The 22,693-nt window shown below is 34.0% G+C and overlaps 1 protein-coding gene across 1 annotated transcript in view; it reads right to left on the bottom strand.

Annotated features, from left to right (window-relative positions):
* Positions 1-204: 204 nt before the first annotated feature.
* The window catches only part of IPO7 (importin 7), a 47,099-nt gene continuing 24,610 nt past the window's right edge, over positions 205-22,693 (bottom strand). The window contains exons 7-25 of the mRNA XM_082661047.1: positions 20,765-20,859; positions 20,560-20,644; positions 18,610-18,744; positions 17,865-17,964; positions 17,028-17,104; positions 16,524-16,640; positions 13,739-13,828; positions 13,160-13,325; positions 12,806-12,966; positions 11,594-11,722; positions 9,722-9,788; positions 9,513-9,638; positions 8,982-9,079; positions 7,736-7,831; positions 6,821-7,041; positions 6,519-6,724; positions 5,078-5,284; positions 3,589-3,705; positions 205-2,543 (exon numbers count right to left, since the gene is read on the bottom strand). Of these exons, the coding sequence (XP_082517173.1) occupies positions 2,446-2,543; positions 3,589-3,705; positions 5,078-5,284; positions 6,519-6,724; positions 6,821-7,041; positions 7,736-7,831; positions 8,982-9,079; positions 9,513-9,638; positions 9,722-9,788; positions 11,594-11,722; positions 12,806-12,966; positions 13,160-13,325; positions 13,739-13,828; positions 16,524-16,640; positions 17,028-17,104; positions 17,865-17,964; positions 18,610-18,744; positions 20,560-20,644; positions 20,765-20,859 (2,391 nt within the window). The 3' untranslated portion in view covers positions 205-2,445. The remainder of the gene's footprint in view (positions 2,544-3,588; positions 3,706-5,077; positions 5,285-6,518; positions 6,725-6,820; positions 7,042-7,735; positions 7,832-8,981; positions 9,080-9,512; positions 9,639-9,721; positions 9,789-11,593; positions 11,723-12,805; positions 12,967-13,159; positions 13,326-13,738; positions 13,829-16,523; positions 16,641-17,027; positions 17,105-17,864; positions 17,965-18,609; positions 18,745-20,559; positions 20,645-20,764; positions 20,860-22,693) is intronic.

The raw sequence follows: 22,693 nt of genomic DNA, 5'->3' as shown, positions 1-22,693 counted from the left end.
GTTAGTGAAACTGTGGGAAAGGCTGTATGTTAAATAAATAAATAAAATCTACATGCAACTAATTACAAGTTTATAAATACTACTCTCGAAAAGTTATCTAAAAGTCCTATAACCTTATTTAAAAACACTGACACATATCAAGATCCATAATCTGTAAGAAACTCTAATTTGATGTTATATTTAAGGAAATACTGAAAATAATCGAGGTATATATTTGATGTATTAGAAACTACCATCTGAACAATATTTAATATTAAATATAGTTTAATTTTAAGGTCTTTCATTTCAAAAATCCATAAACGTAGATTAGTTTGGACTGTATGACAGAGGAGACAATAAAACGTGTTCTCAAATACATGCCAATACATTTTCTTGAAACAAAACCTCAGCAAACGAGAATTTCCATACTGTGCATGGGAATAACTAAAACCTTTATTAGATATGGTTTCCAATAACAATGTGAAAATTGGAATTATCAATTCAAAGAGCAGTGAAGTTTGAAATTTAAAAAAGTAGACTAGATATTAGGTAGGGGATAAAAGGTAAAGGAAGACGAAAATGTTTAATACTATTCAGTATCTCCCCTCTGTACACAATGTTGCATATATACAACTACTCCACTTTAATTTTACTGATTTTATATAATAGTGAAATCCCCTGAAGCAACCTAGGGTTTACAGATGGTGTCCAACTTGGGGGGAAACAAATTAGGAACACACTTGATTAACAGTTTTCACCCACACATTTTAGACAGACATTTTTTTTTCTTTTTTTGCCAAGATTTTCATAGTAAATTCATAAATATAGGAAATACTTTCACTCCTTCAGTGTTAAAATAGAAAACCAAACAGTGCCAACAGTAGTGGCTTAATTACTGGCATACAAGAAAAACACAACACCAATGGGTTTTCTTCATTATGCATTTTAAATAATGTGTGCATGTTTCATTTTTACAGTTATAAATTTTCTGGTCTGTTTTGACAACAGCACTTAATAGTCTTGAATCCACTGAGATGTTGCTTTCAATTTGAAATATTGTGTGTATAATGTATATAAAAAATAAACCAATGTATGACTCTTCTGACAGATGTTTAATATCAATAAAAGCTTATTTTTGAACATGCAGTTAGAAGAGAGGGAAGCAAGCCAACCTCTCTACATTGTCTTGTTGCTGGCCTGTTTCTGCAGTGGTATCAATAGTGGTTTTTGGAGGGAACCCTGTGCCTTCAGCCTATCTAAGACCAGATACCACCATCAACAAGAGGGGGAGAGGAGATGGGAAAAGGGAGGTGGGCAGGTGTTAAATGTCAATTTTAAAAGTGTACATTTTGTGTTCTTTCTAGGTATAGCATAAAAACAGATCAATGAGGAAAAAATTTATAATTAGGAAAAAACTGCAATCAAATGAAGACATAAAAGCCGAATTAAGTTCTTTTAATAGACTGCATATATAGATGTTTAGCCATACTCTTTTATCAACTCTTTAAGAGTAGAACTTTATATCCAATTTACATGCTTCAAATATCATCTTTCCTATTTGTTACAGTAAGGTCTTGTATCCAAATATCCACTTGTACACTGAGAGCTTTAAGAAAAAACAGGACACAGAGGGAGTTGCCATTTTTAGCAGCAATGAAATATCACTAACCCCTTTTAACATACCGAATTCAAGTCACTATCAGAGGTGAGTGCACCACAAAGTCACCAGGTACAAAATTGCTAATTCATTTTTAAATTAATAACTTGAAATTACCCCTGCCCCCCACCCCATTACATCCCATCTTTTTATAAACAGCAAACATTTTGCTATTTTATACATAGGCTAGCAGGCTTGTTTCAATATGAAAGTGCTAATTCATTTACAGATTTTTTTTAATCAGTTATGTAGTGCTACAATAAATGTCCAATAACCTACATAGGAACAATCTTTGATGAAAATGATGAAGATTGAATAAGGCTATCGATTACCTTATCTTATTTACATATAAAGAATAGATACCCAATGGTGAGGAAGAGACAGAAATCGGACAAATACTCATAGGTGTAAAAATTACATCTACCTCTGAGCTTATACTGTAAATGAGACATTTTAAATAGTCCTGTAGCCCATGCCTATTTTTTCCTCGGAAAAAGAAAAGCTGCCTTCATGACATCCCCTCTTGTTGCAGATTTCCACAGTGTCACTTGAACTTTCAGTCAGAATCTTACTTTCTTCAAAAAATAAAGAAAATACTCCCTGCCCCCCAGGTTACCTCCCTCCCCCGCCAAAATTCCTCTGGATTCATTTTCAGTGCCAAGTTGCATGATCAGGTCCCACCTCCTGGGTTTTTTTTTGTCCATCTATTCATCAATTAGTTTAGAGTGGATAACATGAACCAGTTCTGGAACCGCTACTAGGAGGAACACAAGCTCTTCACTACAATCACACTGCAGGAAAGTGGTAACTCAATTCATCCCTGGTGCCGGGCCTCCAAAATTGAAAGAACTTGGCACAACTGGAGCACTGAATTTGTATCCTCCATGCTTCTCAATCATTTTGGATTCTAGAAAAACAAATATGTGAATGTTTAATAGAGCATTCGATCACCTTACTGCTTTGGAGAAAAGAAGGAATTGACAGACATTAACAATAGCTTAACCACCAGTACTAGCCAGGAAGTTCCAAACTTTGGCCTCTGTTCTCCCTCCAAATGTATAGAAGAAAGAGTATATTATGTAGAGAAGACCAACTCTCTTGTATGCTATAGACTTCTTAGCCTACTTTCACTTTGCATTGTTTAAAAAGAAAAATCTTTACTCTATTTTGAGTCAAATACTAAATCAGAAGGATCCAATCTCCAAAGGTAATTACAGCTAATGAATCTAATGCAGGCAAATTCAAATTAAATACTTTAGAAAGCTGTGCCTTTTTTATAAGGAGGACCTTCTTTGAATATAAAACTAGTCTGACGCAGTATTAAGACCTCTAGAAAACTACTAGGCTGTGTAATATCTGAAACATCCTGTATTGAAAGGCATACTGAAATGTTTAACGATGAAAAGAAATGATATGTCTTTAATATAGTTTTTAAAAATTGCAGTTTTCAAAAAAAATTGCAGTTTTCATAACTTTAAAATTCACAATTTTAATGGAATTTTCTACTATCAAACCAGCCCCATGAGATTTAGCGACCTTATCAAAGCTACTGCACACTGAAAGTAGTCTTCAACTATACTTAAAATCAGTAAATTATGGCCAAAACCAAAATTCCTTTTTTCATTTCTACAGATTGGAATGAATTTCTTATCACCTCCAACAACTGTAGCTTTTATGTAATTTTAAATCACTTAATTTAAATTTTAAAGCTGTATCAAAGTCATTAATTGCATTAAAGAGGGGTTGAGGTTGCAACTTCCCTGGTGGTCCAGTGGCTAAGACTCTGCGCTCCCAATGCAGGGGGCTCAGGTTCGATCCCTGGTCAGGGAACTAGATCCCAAGAGTTTGCATGCTGCAACTAAAGATTCCGATGCCGCAACTAAGACCTGGTGCAGCCAAATTAAAAAATAAATATTAAAAAAAAAAAGAGGGGTTGAGGTCAATTAACATACCATGGGCTGCTCTTCTTTGATCAGCTAGAGTTGCTATATCCTGTAACTGTTTTCTTTGTTCTTCATTAAGACCATGAGTCAGAGCCTGATACCACACGGGATTACGATTTTGTATAGCTATCAAAAAGAAAACAAGGGAAAAAAGGGCAATAAGAGAGTCCTGGTAGTTCTTTTCTGTTCTATTCCCTCTACTCCACCTCCAATACTGAAATTCTGATCTAGTTTATATTCTCCCAATAATAATCTAAGGTATTTTAAATTACTTGTGAAAAAAAGATACAGGGGGAAAAAAAATTCTGGTTTAGCATTATGCCTCAAAAATCTAATCATAGTCATAATTCTTATCGCTAGTAAATAAGGATTTAGAGCCTAATCCAATTGTTATATAAGTAACAAACTAGGGAAACTAGAAATAAAGTTAACCCAAACCCCTTAAAAGATTAAGAGTTAAAGCAACTTATTTTTTTCTGCATTGCTTATTCTGCATTGCTTATTCAAAAAAACACTTTCTTAGATATATGTACTGTCTTTCCACAGAAAGGTGCTCTGCAGTATTTAGTTAAAAATGTTCTCTATAACATGATTTTCTACTTCTACTTTATTGCATTTACTGTGGATGAGCCTTCTATAATAAACCATCCTTTAGGGATTAACATGTGTTTAAGTATACAAAATACAAAGTCATGGACAAAAGCCAGTCAGTAAGTTCTTGGCACTTCAATCAATCCTTACAGTCTGCCATGTAGCTCAGAAACAATTCCTTGTGTTTCTGTAAGCTTGCATCACAATTGCTTTGTCATGGGCTTGGAAGATTAATGCTTTGGTTATCAGAGAATTTATTCTACACCAACGTTCATAATGCATAGGAATGATAAAATAGCACAGTAGTTAACTCTGGAGGGAAAGGATGTTCAAATATAGTGCCAATTCTAATTTCTTAAGTTGGGTTAAAGAACACAGATGTAAAAAACAAAAACTGGCACCTAGTATTCCGTAGCCACACACTGTGAAACAGGAGAAAAGAATAGAGATTCCAAGACCATAAATGTTATATAAATGGTCAAATTCTCAGACAGGTAAGCATGGGTTTAGCCAGGGGGAAAAAAAAGATACACAAATACATAAACATAAGAAACAGACATAACAGTAGATATTTCTGGGGAAAGCTGGGAGGTTAGAAATTAGAAGTAGGAAAAACAAACTCGTTGTATAAACTTTTTGAACTATACAATTTTCCTATGACGTGCATATTTCAAAATGACAATCTAAATAAAAGCAAAATAATAGGATGAGGAAAATACACTGAATCTCTAAGGCAACAGTAGAAGTAACTTTGGTTACTCTGCCTAACAATCCTAAATCACATTTTAGTTTGGGTTTGATATACCCAAAACCCCTTCTTTAAGGGGCAGATGTAAATAAGAACAAATTGATTCAGGAAAATGGATCATACGGAGCTATCTGAATTACATATAACAAGTTAACTTACTTTGAAATATAGCTTTAAATATCTGATACTCATCAACAGGGTTATCTTCATCATCAATGATCGTGGAATAGCCTTCCAGGGCAGTTTCTTCAGCGTCATCTTCTTCCCAGTCTTCATCATCTCCATCTTCGCCTGCTTGCTTAGCCAGGATCTCCAAATATTCTTGTCCATCTTCATCAATATCATCTTCATCACTCCCCAGTTCCTCTGCCAAGTCATAAAAAGGTTATGTTAACACTTGTTAACACTGGAATATTCTGTTACTCACTGTAACTCAGTGACAGTGATCATTGTTGGTGAATTACAAATCACAACTGAATAAATTCAAGGAAGAGTTCCAGGAATTGGTGTTTAAATACATATTCAGCAATAAACAGAAAAATACATATTCAGCAATAAACAGAAAAAAAATTCTCATAGAAATCTAAGAAAACTAACCACAACTGTTAGTACTAGAAGTCTGAAAAAGGACTGCATAATATGAGAACCAGCACTTGGTGTGCTGAGACTTATGGTATATACCAAATCAAATACCAACAGTACAGTAGAATAGTTTATTATATCCACAGAATACCTTTTATGAGATTTTTTTTTTTTAAAGCCTAGCTGGCTAAGATAGTAAATGATAAAAGACAAAAATGGCAAGTGTTATATTTTGAAACCTTTACAATAATTTCTTTTAAACAACATCCTATCAGTTTATATTCTTGTAGTCTATACTGTCTTACAGGTGAAATGTATTAGCCAACATCTAATTAACTTAATTTTACAGTGTAGATATAGCTAGATTTTAGCACTAATAGACAGATGTTTACCAACACTAAAAACCTGCCAACAGGGCTTCCCTGGTGGTGCAGGGGTTGAGAATCCGCCTGCCAGTGCAGGGGATATGGGTTCGATCTCTGGTCCAGGAAGATCCCACATGTTGTGGAGCAACTAATCCCATGTGCCACAACTACTGAGCCTGTGCGCTCTAGAGCCCGTGAGCCACAACTACTGAGCCTGCGCACCTAGAGCCCGTGCTCTGCAGCAAAAGAAGCCACTGCAATGAGAAGCCTGTGCATTGCAACAAAGAGTAGCCCCCACTCGTCGCAACTAGAGAAAGCCCACGTGCAGCAACAAAGATGCAACACAGCCAAAAATAAATAAATTATATATATCTCTCTCTCTATATATATACACATATATATATATATAAAAGCACACACACAAAAAACCTGCCAACACTGGAACTATATACGCCTAGAACTGCTTTACATAATGGTGATACAGCTGAAAGTTCCTGCCTTCATGGACCTTACACTCTAGTTCTATGAATGAATGAACATGAAAGCATTTGGCTATGATCCCACATTTCTTTAGGAGAAGGGCTAAAAGAACAAGTCCAGTGATATTTCTAACTGGGTAATAAGACTGGCTTTCTCCATTGCAAATCCCTTACCCGTTTCATCATCATCTTCAGCTTCATCATCATCATCACTGTCATTCTCGTGTTCTGCATGGCAGGCATATGCTCTTTTTAATCCATTAAATAAAAGAATAAAAGCTGGCAAAATCTGTCCAGAAACCTGATTTAAAACTTGTGGTATTTGTTCCATATCAATAAGAGCACATAGGCCCAGAACACACATCTTTCTGTCGTGAAGCCTAAAAAATAAAATAAAATATTTCCTTATTTTCCTTTAAAAGAGATTTTGCAGAGTTCCTTACAAAGTAAATAAAGATCCAATATATGTCACTTACCCCAAGAAACAATCAACATCATTAAGCCACTGTGTAATAAAATGATTTGTAACTGGTTCAACATTATTAGGGAAGCGAAGATTTTCTAAGGTGTTGAGAAGTAGGTGTGGATTATAATACAAAGCTGCAATGGCAACTTGCAGGCACATTGTTCGAAGTTCACTTGTCTTCACCTCTCTTGTCAGTCTCTCTAAAGCTGCTTCCACAAATAAGGGAATACACTGTAGAGAAAGACAGCGAAACATTCCAAAACTGTAAGTAAAGCAGCCGTTAACTACCCACCCATATTAACTTTCTTGTTGCCTCAACTAACCCCCCTTCCATTAAATGATCCAATTTTTACTGTTGAGCCAATTCAGTGGGAAATCCAATTTTAGAGAAAAATTGGTCCTCACTGAGCTATTAGAGCCCCACCACAATAGCAATATTGGATTCAAAATATCCCTACTGACTAACCTTATTGTGGTAATCATTTTGTAATATAAACATTTATCAACTCATCACACTGTATACCTTAAACTTATACAACGTTATCTTTCAACTATGTCTCAATAAAGATGGATTTTCAAAGTCCTGTTGAAACTGACCATGGAAATTTAATGACTAAATCTATCTTATTGCAAAGTGATAGGGTGGCAAACAATACTCTCACAATATACTTAAAAAAAAATCTTGTCAAAACTTACCTTGCATAACAAGTAGCCATAAAACTTGCCAGTCATATTTCCATACATATTAAATATACAATCATTATTAAATATTGGTTAAATTTTAAATGAACAATTTTAACATGTTATCTAGGTGTCATAATAAACAACATACAAAATATATAGAACAAATGCCCAAAATGAAAAAGTGAAGGGAAAGATTCCCTCTCTGAATCCTCCAACACAAATCATTAATAGCGTCACTGACCTGGTCAATGCCACGCCCTTTGCACTGCAGAATGATGACCTCTAACAATTTTGCTGCATGACATTCTGCATCTTCTCCTGCAACTCCTGTAAGAACCTGATCAATACAAAATATAAACTGCAAGGAGGCGTCACAAAACCTTGAATCAGTCTATAGCTGCTGAAGTATTTAAGGTATTCTAATTAATATGAGTGACTGCAATAGTCATTGTACAGACTATAGTCTAAAGCACCCGTAGGATTTGGAGTTATTCGTCTGTAATACTGGTCTACATAATCAAAGCACATCCCATGTGCCATTCTGGACCATAGCAAGTTGACAACCACTATGTCTAAAAACATACTGACAATGGAGAGTGAGATGAGCAGGAAGTAGAGGCAATCTGTTGATGGCAAAGGCTGTTTCCAGACAAGAAATAAAAGCATGGACTTGATGTGCTCATTAGCACTAGAGGAATGTAAGGGTTAAGGATAAGGGTTTTGGAATAGGAAAGTAGATGGTATAGACATCTCTGTTTCCAGAGTATTAACATAAACAATATAATTTGGCAATAAATAATAACATAACTAGATGATTATTTTGTGACTAAGTGTTCAGAAAGGAATGACATCGATGAGGACAAACACATCTAAAAACTTCATAAAGCGAAATCATTTTTTAAATGCCTGGTGTTGGGACTTCCCTGGTGGCAGAGTGGTTAAGAATCCACCTGCCAGTGCAGGGGACACGGGTTCGAGCCCTGGTCCGGGAAGATTCCACATGCCACGGAGCAACTGGCCCCGGGCGCCACAACTACTGAGCCTGCACTCTAGAGCCCGCGAGCCACAATTACTGAAGCCTGTGCGCCTAAAGCCCGTGCTCCACAACAAGAGAAGCCACCGCAATAAGAAGCCCGCGCACTGCGACAAAGAGTAGCCCCAGTTCGCCCCAACTAGAGAAAGCCCACACGCAGCAAAGAAGACCCAATACAGCCATAAATAAATAAATATATTTATTTAAAAAACCCAAAACCCAAACATTTATAACTCCAATTAAATGTCAGAGGGCAGACATAAAACAAATACTTGTCAAAGCCATTACTGAGAGATCTAGAAATCAAAGCCATTTTCAGTTTATAACTCTTAAAGCTCTTATTCTGTCAGACCCATATAATATGTTCACCATAATGTGGTACCACGTCTCTTCACAATTTTGTACTTTTTATAGCACCAGCCTCACATGCTTATATTAACTAAAAGTGACCTACCTTTTTGCACATACTGTATATCATTTCAAGGTACTTGGTATCAGACAGAAGTGTGTCTGTATCAACTGTTACATAATTATGAAGCAGAGGCATCATATCTGTATTAATAAAAAAAGCATCAGTTAAGTATCTTTACTAACATATATGCTGTGTTTCTGAAAAAAATCTCAGAAAAAAAAAAAGCAAGTCTGAATGTTCTGTCCCTAAAGTTCACTTTTAATTATTCACTTATAATTAAACATAAACATGAGGCTATTATTAAAGTGCATTCCTTCATATTTAGCACTTAAAAGATTATACAAAGAAGACTGACAGGGGGCAGAAGGTAAGAATCTGTGTTAAAGAAAAAAATCTCAAGTGATAACTAAATCAAAATGTATAATGGGTCATCTTTTGAGCACTAATTGCTACTGATAACTTATCCAAACAACAAAACACTTAGAATATTCAGAAGTTTGTATTCAAGTGATACACTAAAATTGAATACAAATGGAGAGGAATCCTTCGTATTTCTATGATGACTTGACTTACCTGTAAAGTAATCAAAGCCATCTTGCTGAAAAACCTCAAATACCAGAGGTAGTAGCTGCCACATCTGTGGAGACACTTGTTGACACGTCAAACTATGTGCTAAAGAGAAGATCTCCTCGTAGAATTCTAAAAGAGAATACTGAGTCATTAGGACAATGCTTGCTCATATGAAATAGTATTGTATTCTTAACACAATCAGAGATATATACCTAAGACATGCTGTTGTAAAACAGTTCCAATGACCTGTAAGCAGATTCCTTCAAGCTGCTGGGTTATCTAAAAGAGAAGAAAAAAATCATATGGAATTGTAGCACACTGAATGAATTATTAAATAATGTATAATAATTCAATGCATTTCAGTGTAAAGTCAATATTGTGAACAAATTAATATTTTAAACCTGTTTCGAAATGACTCATATTATGAAATTATGAATCAATATAGGTATGAAATTTAATGAAACACCATTACAATGAGACGAAGAAAGAACATGCATAGTTTACCTATAAAGTAAAGGAAAAAAAAAATTTCCTGGAAAAATGCAGGTAAGTATGAAAATAAAGGAGCCACATCATTCTGCAGAGACTAAAATCTTTTTGTGTGTCAACATAGATTAATTCAGGCCAGATATAATAGAGTGTAATTGAGATGTAAATCAGTAGCTTACTGAAAAATTATTTAAAATAAGGCATTATTCCTACCACTCCCAATAATTTTTAAGCCACCTCCATTTTATATAACAGTGAGCTAGGCCCCCAAGTCATACAAGATAGACAGAAAATACACACTCCCCTTTTGTCAGTATGGTCCTCAATTGGATCCCAAATCCCTGGAAGTCATCAGAATGTTTAAAAAGTGGGGGAGAGGAAATGAGATAAAATTTACTAATCAGGGGCTTCCCTGGTGGCGCAGTGGTTGAGAGTCCGCCTGCCAGTGCAAGGGACACGGGTTCGTGCCCCGGTCCGGGAAGATCCCACATGCCACAGAGCGGCTGGGCCTGTGAGCCATGGCCGCTGAGCCTGCGCATCCAGAGCCTGTGCTCCACAACGGGAGAGGCCACAACAGTGAGAGGCCCGCGTACCACACACACACACACACACAAAAATTTACTAATCAGATATAGAAGCAGGATATCCATTTCGAATACATATACTCAATACATCTTCAACTCTTCAAATATAGTAAGCAATTGATTTGTTAACCGTAAGGTAGCTATAGGATTCCTCATGGCTTCTAGCTATCTCCAATTATAATCTACAAAGAAAATCTGAAAGTTTACTGTAACTCTCAGGTTGCAAAAGGCAGTTTGTAGATAATCTGAAAACATGATTTATGGATTTAAATATCTGCATTGTAATTATAAACACCAAATTTAGAACAATGCTTACTTCTAAGGGAAGGAAGTAGGGAAATGAGATTAAGAAGTGGTGCCCTAATGGTTTCAATTACATTATCTGAAAATTTTTCTTACTGGAAGTCTAAGGATATACCACGGAACGTTAAAAATCTAATAAATTTAGGTGGTGGGTAAGGGGTACTGGTTAGTTTTCTATGTTTTTTACTCTTTTCTGTATGTTTTAAATAATTCCACTTTTAATATTCATGATTACAATTCGCTTACCTTTCCAAAAGACAATAGTAAAAGAAGAAAACTAGGAAGATGATGGTGATGGTTGCACAACGTGAATGTACTTAATACCACTGAAATGTACACCTAAAAACGGTTAAGGTGGTATATGTTATATGTATTATACCCTAACTAAAAAAAATTTTATTAATAAGGAAAACCAGGAAGAATATGTTTTCCTAGGAATCACCATAATTTTGGATCTGAAAAGGTAACCCTAAGAGGGAGCCAAAACCCAGAGCCTTGAGGGTAAAGATACGGTGATACAAATACCTCCTTCCTATTCCTTCTAAAATATCTGTAAGGTACCTACACAAGGGTACTAGTTAACAGATAGCAAAATCAAGGTATGTGAGAAGATGACCAGAGAATAGGTAAGTCAGAGCCCTCCAAAAAGCATAGAACAGTTGGCTTGAAATTCCCTAAAACCTTTACAACGCTGGATCATTTTCTTACTTCTTTATGATCTTCAACTACACTAAGAAGTGTGTCGATGGTATTCAGGATTCCCATAGCAGTAACTGCTTTGTCATCACTTCCTTCTTCATCTGGCCCAGTCTGGATTACTTGATTAAATGTCATTGCCTACATTCAAGAGAATGTAATTAAGGTTTGCCATTAAAGCAGTATAAACACGTTTTTGTCTAAAACTTTTAATTTTTAAAATGTTCTCACTGGGACAGCACAACCGATCAGCATTTCCAAATCAACTAATATTACTTAAGAGCTTGGGCTCTATAATCAATGGTACTGCTCTGCGACTTACTAGGTCACCTTAAACAGATTACTTGACCTCTTTTTCCTGACATCTCCATAGATACTGTGGGCAAGGCATAGAAAGTGCTTAATATTATGAATATTTTTATTTAAATTACTGGCTAACATTTGACAATGCCCAAATACTAGTCATCAAGGTTTTTGTTGCCATTGAATTCAATCATTTTGAAAAACACTGAGCAACTGAGCAAAGTCATTAGTTATGAGGAATCATAATAATCAGCTTTTTATAATGCAATATACTTTTAATGAACACTACTATATTTATCCAAATGTCTTTACCCACTTCAAAATCAGCTGTTAAAAATATACACAGCAAATACCAAGAGTTAGATTCTTCAAACCTCAGTATTTAGCAAGAATACAAACTGCACCAAGTAAACCATTGTATAGAGAATATGAATGGATAATTGTTGGGTACATGTCCATATTTTCTATTACCCTTAAATAATTTATGTTGTTAATTCTCAGAAGTTCAGGGCTACGTACAATAGACAAAGGTCAACTACGAAATAACTATTTACACAAATTTCACTTTAAAAATCTATTTATAGCGATTATCTCTATCTTTCAGTTGGTCCAAAGCAATCCAGGAAACCACACAAACAAGGCAGTCATGATGCAATGTGAGTACAAGTAAACAGCTCTGCACTGTAGAGGCATACAGCTCAGGTGTGAATCCCAGACCCACCCCTCCTAATTTGGGCAAATTACTTAAACTTCTTATACCTCACATATTCTCTCAGTATAGGAATATTCCTCATAGGATTGTGTGAGAATTAAATGAGTTAAAATATATATCAAGAGCTTAGAATGGTGCCTGACATACAGAAGCTCTGTGAAAATACTGTAATCTAAGTAATGCATAAATGACTGGTTCAAATAACATACCAAATGTTGTGTCATTTCTACTGCAATAGGAGTAACTTCTTCACTATACTCGCAGATCATTTTCTGAATTACATTGGTAAGATCATCATTTTCTGTTTCTCTTATAATATGAAGAAGAGCCTGCATGACAGGTCTGATGAATGGTGTGATGTATTCTTTAGCTGTAAGAGACAGAGAAAAAAACTTTTGGCCAAAACAGCTAAAACTCCTTAAAACCTGACACAATATATACCAAAGAGTAAACAAGAAATCGTTTCAAATAAAAAGGAAGACAATGTATCACGTTTCTACGATTATGCCTTGTACAATTATGCGTAAGCACACTGCACTATTTTTGAGATACAAATCCTTTACCTTTCTCTTGATTGCTGATCAGCACTTGAAGTGCAATGGCAGCTTCCACTTTAACAGGCATTTCCCTATCATCAATCAGACATCTTCGTGTCAGCTCTAGGGCTGTTTGCAGGTTCTGGTCACTTTTGAACTTCACTTCACAAAAATAGTGAAGGACCCAGCAAGCCTTTTTTAAAAAAAAAATGCAGTGAGTTACTGTAGGTATATTACATTAAATTCCACCATGTGACAATATCTCTAGTGTCAAAGTGCTATGTGTGGGAATTTGGAGGCTGGCCAGTGGTAGATATGTCCAAAGACACAACACTCGACCAGTACTATGATCCCAACTTACTCTTTGGCTACATGATGTTTGTGTGGATAGCAAGACCTGAATGCAAAACACAGACAGACACTGCTATCAGACACAGATGAAAACTATGCACACATTATGAGCAGCCATTTAAAGACTTATACGAAAGTCTAGAATAAAACATGGCTTTAAAGTGAACATTTAAAAGTTTCCATATAAAAGTCCACACAAGCAGTTATTCATTACAAGACATAAAATGTATAAATCAATACAGCTTTAAAACATACCCTCGCTCTCATGTAGCCTAGTTCACTGCTGAAGAGAGGGAATACATGATTCTGCAACATATATTCCATCTGATCTTTGTAGATCTTTTTCTGTAAAAATAAAGTTCCAAATACAATCATCTCAAATGCCAGATACACAAGTTTTAAAAATGACTACTGATGTCAAAACATACATTTATTCTGGAATTATGAACCACAAGATCCACATCCATTTTCTTATTCTCGAACGTTACTATCAAAAATCACTGGGTACATTTTTTTAGTCCTTTTACATCATTTGTTTAGAAAGCAATTATGCCAAATCTTAACATCAATGGTGTTTAAGTAATGGGAAGAGTGGTTAATTTTATTCCTTAGCTTATTAAACGTTTTTTGTTACAAAACTATTTATATAAACAGTTATATTAATATAACTATAAAATGTTAATATAAAACTATTATAGTGAAAGAACCTCTCTGGAAAGGTTCTAAATGAACAATACAACATAGATTGAGAAATATCCTGCTCTCAGGGTAATAATCTGGATATCTAAAGATACTCCTGTAAATCTTAAAATAGGATATTTTCTAAATGGTAACAAGTTTTTAAGAAGAGTTCCTTGAATTGCATATTAGGATCAACATTAAAAATTGACAACACTTTAAAAAACGAAAGTGACTAACGAGACATGATAACTAAATGCAACGTGGGATTCTGGACTGGATCAGGGACCAAACAACAAAGGACATTAATGGGAAATCTTATCAAATGTGAAAGAGGTCTGCAGATTAGTTAATAGTATCATATCAATATTAATTTCCTGGTTTTGAGAATTGCGGCATGGCTATCTAATATGTTAACATTAGAAAAAGTTGGGTGAAGAGTAATGGGAACTATTTTTGCAAATTTTCTCTAAGTATAAAGTTTAAAAATATAAAGTTAAAACAAAAACCTGAATGTGAGAACTCACTCAAGATTCCCAGACACAACAAATAACCAAGTAATTTACCCTTTATAAACGAAGAGAAGAATGGGTGGACAGATATAGAAAAGCTGAAAGATACACAAAATATACCCATAAATTAATGGTGATGAATTCAGTGGAGCATCATATGCAGCAAGGTTTCTGGGAGTAGGATGAACTGTTGTCTAAATATTTACTTACACTTTGAAATAGTTATTTATTAACTTTAAAGTGAAAACAAATTTCAGATCTTATGAAGTCAGACGAAATGTGTACAATTAAGGTGAGGTTTCTAAACATACATCTAATCCAGTCAGCCATTCTTTACCAGAAAATGTGTGCCACAAAAGCATGATGTTCCTAGGCTGTGAAGGGATATATTCAAGCTTACAAACTTCCTTAAAGATCAATTTTCTGAGAAGAAAAAAAGACTACTTTACAATTGTCTTGCAACATGAAAAGAAGATAACTCATATGCAAAAAGAATTACCTTCAGCTCAAGCAACAGCAAAAAAGTATAGAGGACATTATTTCAAAATCAAATTACATGTGTACTTCAAAGGACATCAGCAAGAAAGTAAAAAGATAATCCACAGAATGGCAGAAAATACTTGCAAACCACAAACAGTTGATCTTTGAATAACGAGGGGGTTGGGGTGCTGACACTCTGTGCAGTTGAAAATCTGCATTTAATTTGCAATTTGACCTGCATATCTGTGATTCCGCATCTGCAGATTCAACCAACTGCAGATCATGTAGTTCTGTAGTATTTATTGTTGGAAAAAAATCCACGTGTTAAGTGGACCCAAAAACAGTTCAAACCTGTGTTGTTGAAAGGTCAACTGTATATGAAAAGTTTCTAGTATTTAGAATATATAAAGAACTCTAACAATTCAACAATAAAAAGACAAAAAACCCAATATAAAAATCGACAAAAAATTTGAATAGAAATTTCTCCAAAGAAGACATACAGTGGACAATAAGCATATAAAAAGATTCCCAACATCATTAGCTATTAGGGAAATGTAAACCACAATGAGAGTACCATTTGACACCAACTGGAATGGCTGTAATTTAAAAAGACAGATAATAAGAAGTGTTGATGAGGACATAGAAACTGGAACCCTCACACACTGCTAATGAATATATAAAATGGTACAGCCACTTTGGAAAACAGTCTAGCAGTTTCTCAAAATATGACCAGCAATTTGACTCCTAGGTATGTATTACCCAAGAGAAATGAAAATGTATGTCCATAAAAAAATGTGTACAGAAATGTTCATAGCTCCATTGTTAATAATAACCCAAAAGTAGAAACAAATGTCCACTTACTGATGAATGGATAAATAAAATGCAGCGTATCAATACAATGGAATATTATCTGGCAATAAAGAAAGAATGAAGACTGACACATGCTGTAACATGGGCGAACTCAGAAAATATGATAAGTCAAAGAAGCCACTCAGAAAGGACCACATGTTTTATCATTCCATTTATATGAAATGCCCAGAATACACAAATCCACAGAGGAGACAAAAAGTAGATTAGGGCTAGGGCTGGGAGATTTGGGAGAAAATGGGGAGTGATTGATAAAAGGGTTTCTTTTGGGGATGATGAAAATGCTTTGGAATTAGAGTTGATGGTTGCACAGCTCCTTGAATATACGAAAAACCACGGAACTGTACACTTTAAATGGGCAAACCATATGGTATGTGAATTGTACCTCAATTCTGTTTTATCTCAACTGCTGTCATTAAAACAAACTAACTGTGCTTGTGCATGCATGCACGCGTGCACACGCACGCGCGCGCGCACACACACACACACACACACACAAGTACCTTCAGAAGTATTTCAGCTAAAGAGCCAATCATATGTAGGGCTCCATCTTTTTTTCGAGGATCAGCATTTGGTTCTGTAAGAATCTGGTAGCAAAATCCCATAGTCTTTTGTAGTACCTAGATTAAAAGAGAAAAGTATGCTTTACTGGATATCCAAACAACCCTTTTAAAACACTGACAACAAAATGACCTATACGGCTACCATTAAAAACTAAATGTTCGGGATTAGCAGATGCAAACTATTATATACAGAATGAATAAACAACAAGGTCCTACTGTAGAGCACAGGGAAATCTATTCAATATCCTGTGATAAATTATAGTGGAAAAGAATATGAAAAAGAATGTATGTGTATGTGTAACTGAATCACTATGCTGTACAGCAGAAATTACCACTGTAAATCAACTACACTCAATAAAATAAATTAAAAAAAAAAAACGAAGTGTATATGTGAACATATTTTAAGTATTAAAGCAAAAGTTATCCACATATTAAATAACCTACCTCTTTCCTCTTACTACAAGCTGTAAACAAAAGTGTCTGGGCAGCAGTGGTAGGAGAGATGAAATCCTCAAACACATCTAGAGAATAAATTTAAAATTAATACAGAAAACAGTAATTTCAGTTTTTTCAACAAACATTTTAACATAATTTGCAAATGATGCTCTGTAACAACAAAAAAGGACCTTAAATTTTTGCTAAATCTTCACAGAAAACAAGCATGAAAACAAACCCAGATCCCCATATAACTTTGCAAAAGCCTAATTCCTTTTCTTTCCTGTACAAATTAAGTCTTAATCCATCAACTTCTCCCAATGATTATTTTCTTTCATACAAAACCCCACTACTGTGAGAATTTTCACAATGGGGTCACAACAGTACAAATGACTGAAAGTACATAAGATTTTGGTACAAAGAAGGACTAATACTCAACATTAGCCAAATTACAATTCTTTAGTCCCATGCAGACTCTAGCTTCCAGTATGCGTCGTCTCCATTTCCACACACATGATGACTGACGTGGAATCCAAAAGTATAGTTTAGACACTTAGTGTTTAAGCTGTAACCTTGAATTTCTAACAGATTTGGCATGTGCCAGAAGCATATCCAATAATCATAACTACTAACATTACTGTATTTGTTTCTACTAAAAATGAAGATTATCATTCTCAAATGCCAAAACTAATGAATAGCTTCCTGAAAGTCTAAACAATGAATAAATTGCATTAAAACAACAGAAGGCTTTTCAGTTCCTAAGGTGAGGCCTTAATATTCAAAGTTTACTATATACAAATTTAACTACCGACATACTTTGTTTCTAAAAAAGTGAAAATTCGTTACCAAACTTCATGCGTATATATTCATAGGGGTCTTCTTGCCAAAGTTCCTCATCAGCATCTGTATAGCACATCAATGGAAAAATAACATCTTGGATAATGCCCTGCAATTTAAAAGTTAAGATAAGTCGGTCTTCAAATTTAAACTTTCAAATTTCCGTTAAGTGCTAAAACAAAAGTAACTCTCCAGTTTGTTTTAAAGCTTAACATCAAACTTCAGTAAAGCATTTAATGCATTCTCAGATCGACTATCAACGTACATATTCTTACCCTCTGTGCAACGAGTCATTGTAAGACATGTGTACATAGGTAGCAATTAAGTATTCCGAGAAAATGCAATATGAAATTTTAGTCCATCAAACCCTACAGTTCTAAATAAAGCAAATAAATTACATTGGAAATAGTACATAAGCAAATTAGCCTCAAAAGTAATTTGGTGAAATAGTCCTCTGCCTATTCCAAATTACATGATGTTAGCTAATCATGTTAAACTATAATCATGATCCAACAGTAAGAACTTAAAAGCAAATTTTAAGATAACAGTTTCAGATTAAAAAATAATCTGAATATCCACAATATACCTTTTATAAAGTTGGTCAGGATGTTGCATCATTTTCCTAATGTACAATTACCAGAACTAGACTAAGTAACATAGGTCAACAAAAAAAATGCACTTTTTCAACCTTCTGGTAATTAATGTTATTTCTATTACATTTTCTAGAAAAATAGTTCAGATAGAAAATTATTACTTGTATATGAGGCTTCAGATTCTTCCAGGTGAGAGCATGAGAAACTCCTTGATTAATATAATTTAATGTCTGTTGTAAAACTCGAGGAGCCATATATTGCTTCTCCTTGTACTGATACAACACTTTCAATAAAACCTTTGAAAAAAAAATTTTGATCAAAAAATAAAGTTTAAATAGAAAGTTTAACCACTTACAAGCTAGCAAAAACATCTGACACTTCTTACCCAGGTCATTATCATAAAATAACCACCATATTCTTTTTAAAAGAAAGTAATTTTTTAAATTATGTATTGGAGAACCATATTTATTCCCAAAGTATTTAAAATAAACAAACTGAAGTAACACTGTGTGTCAAAGGACTAGTTTCTGATTAAGTATAAAAAGAAGAGAAAACCATATGCTACTTGTGGAACATACCACAATATTCTGAGACAGCACTATATTGTTAAAATCAGCTTCTAGGCAAATCCTACCCAAACCATTCACCTACTTATTTAACGTCTGCCAAGAGTTCTAATTTAACTTGATACTTGAGAATAGCAGTTGTCAAAATATGGTCCACAGACCTCTCAGAAGGTCTGACAGGTCAAAACTATTTTCATAATAATGCTAAAACATTATGTGACCTTTTTACTGTGTTGACATTTGCATCGATGGTACAAAAGCAGTGATGGTAAAACTTCAGGTTCCTAACATGAATTAAAGGAGTGGCACTAAAGTGTACTAGCAGTCATCATATTCTTTACAGCCACATAATCGCAGAATAAACTTTCCTTAGGAATGTCCTTAGTGAACCAGAAATATAAATATTAATAAATGGGAAGTATACATATAGCACTTCTGCTACATACCAAAGTACGATGGTTGGAAGAAAAGCTGAAATAGTAGCTTTTCCCACCAAATATTATCATAAGCATGAAAGAAAAACTGATAGACAAATTATGATTATTTAGACTTTTGTGTGTGGCAGATTTTTTTCTCAAAAATGAACAAAATGAGCCTCTCCAAGGAAACTGACAATATGTTACTGGTGTTAAAATTTGAGCTTTCAAGCAAAACTAGAATTCTCAAAATCTTACATCCACTACTTAGATCCACCTGACAGCTTTCCAATATTTAAAGACAGTTATGAGATCAATGGTGATATTAATGACTGTAATTTTTTAAAACTACATAAGGAAATCTATAAACATTTAGAAAATCGGCATAGACTCAATAAGTCAATATTTTCCAATGACCAGGGCAGTATGTTATAAAATCATATATGGATAAAAGACCCATTCAAAGTGCAATGGATGTTAATATAACAGAAGATGAAATGTTTATTGTTACAGTTTCAAACTCTAAATTACAATTAACCTTTAAGAAAATACCATTGTCAAATGTTGGTGTGATATCAAAAATTTCCCCAATTATATGAAAAGTATATTAAAAGTCTTTCCTTTTCCAACTTCTTATCTTTGAGACCAAATTATCTTTATTTACTTCCATTAAAACAAATTGAAACAGAATGAATACAGAGGTAGACGGGTATACAGCTGCCTTTTATTAAGGCAGACATTAAAGTAGTAAAAATGTGTAACAATGCCATTTCCTCCTGCTAAAAATTTTTCATTTTGGAAAACAATTATTTTTAACAAAAACATGTATTCTGTTAATATGTAATAGGTTTGTTATTTTTAATAACTTAATACCATTAAATTTAGTTTCAATTTTTAATACAGTACATATCACAAGGTATAACCCCCATAAATGGAAGCTTGTCAATGTTCTCAATAATTTAAGAGTGTAAGGAGGTACTGAGACCATAACATTTGAGAACTACTACAGTGTTCAAAATGTTAAAGACTGCTACATGCAATCTTTGAATGCCAAAGAAACTAGAAATAAGCAAGACAAATTAACATAATAGTGTCATGTTTCTACTTGGAAAAATTATCTTAGACTTACCTGTTGGACACCAACAGCAAATGCCTTCAGAAATACTTCAGCAAATTCATTATACTCCTTGGAAACATTGCCAGGGCTTCCATATCTAAAAGAACATTCAAATGCCCATCATGTCTTCATAATGCTTTATATCAGCACTTATAAAAAAAAAAACAAATTCTTGAAAAAAATAAACTCAAATTATCATATATTGAGAAATGTGTACCTTTCAAAAAGCCTTGCTAAGATATGTAAAGCCCACTTCTTACATTTCCACCATGGTAACTCAGGTCTATCATCTTCTTCAACTTGAAGTGTTTCCTTTAAAGAGACATTTATTTAATGATAGACAATACAATCTAAAAGGAATAGTGTGAGTTCAGAACAGACTCACAGAAACATGAATCCTCCTCCAATGATGGCCTTTCATAATAAAAGGCTAGAACAGGAAATGTATTAACCCTTATTTAAATATAAGAGGCACTTCACTTCACTACTTAGTTACAAAGGACATGCTTTCTCAAAGTCTTATAAAAGTTTAAACTCAAACATTTTAGTCAAGATCCAAATAATATAAATCAAAGTCATGGCAAGTAGCTTAAACTAGTATAGTTCAAATCAAAAGGGCATGAAAAATTTCATTTTAGAAATCCAGTTTCAAAAATATTAGTATACATACATAAATATGTATGTATGAGAATGTTCATTTACAAAACCATTTGTAGCAGAAAAAAACTGCCAAGAACTAAACATTCATTAACAAGGGGATGTTTAATTATGCAACATCCATTAAGAGAATGAATTGGTTCATTATATATTGACCTAAGACATCCATGACATATTTTTAAGTTAAGACAGAGAAATGAGACTGTGGAACAACCAAAACTCCCATACACTGCCAGTGAGAGCGGTGGTACAACCACTTTGGAAGTTATTTATAAAGGTAAACATATACATTCATAGCAGCCTTATTTGTAATCTTAAAATCTTAAAACCACCCAGATGTCCATCAACTTGTAAATAAATAAACTGTAGTACATTCATACAATGGGGTACTACTTGTCAATAAAAAAGAACAAACTACCATAGCACAACATGAATATATCGTAATATTAAGCAAAAGAAGGTAGATACAAAAAATTACCTTTTTATTAGATTTTAGAATAGGTGAAGTTAATCTATGGTGCTAGAAATGAGAATGGTGATGGTAGGGATGACCAGACCCAGCCACCAGCAAACATTCTAGGTGATGGTTACTCTGGTGAATATGACTCTCATAACCCACTGAACTGTTTACTTATATGTGCATGTTTATGATTACAAATTATACCAAAAAAGGTGCAGAATGTAAGTATGAAAACTCTTAAAGCTGTATTTTATACCTATTAAACGTGTACAGAAAATAACACATCAAACTAGTTTCCCATGGAACGCAAGAAACGTCCTATTTATTTCTTCTGCATTTTTTTTAAATAAAAATTTGAGCAATAAACTACAAAACAGGAGGCTGGTCTCACTTATCTCACTAATAAAATTATGTTGGATAAATTACACAACCCTTCCATGTCTCTGTTTAAAATAAATTCAGAAGGAATTATTTTGAGGATTAAATAAGCAAAGTATATAAAAGTACTTAAAACACACTAGGGATTCAGGCATTGTAAATTTCCTACCTCTCTAGAAAACTAGATAGTAAAGAAAAATTGTGGTTATTTTAAAAATCGTTATTATATGTGAAAAAAATAACATAGTTGGACAACTCTGTATGTACTACTGGAAACCGCTGAATTGTACACTTTAAAATTGTAAATTTTACGGTATTTGAGTTATAGCTCTATGAAGTTGTTATTTAAAAAGCAAGTAATATAACTAACTACAAAGTTTGACCAACTTGTAAATCAAGTTCTACCCCTGTTCATGCATGTCTAACAAATTATTAGCCTAAAATCCAACTATAGGCTCTTTGTTCCTTTTTGAGAAATAATTGATATTGTTATTAGTTTATAAACATAATGATTTGACGTATGTACATACTGTGAAATGACTACCACAGTTAAGTTTTAGAAGATGGTGAAAAGGTACAATCTTCCCGTTGTAAGATAAGTAAGTCCTGGGGATGTAATGTAAACACGGTGTCTATAGTTAAAAATACTAT

The sequence above is a fragment of the Grampus griseus genome, assembly GCF_964374135.1.
Source record: "Grampus griseus genome assembly, chromosome: 8".
Taxonomy (NCBI): domain Eukaryota; kingdom Metazoa; phylum Chordata; class Mammalia; order Artiodactyla; family Delphinidae; genus Grampus; species Grampus griseus.
The sequence above is the reverse complement of the archived record's forward strand: the minus strand, read 5'-3'. Positions and strand labels throughout refer to the sequence as shown.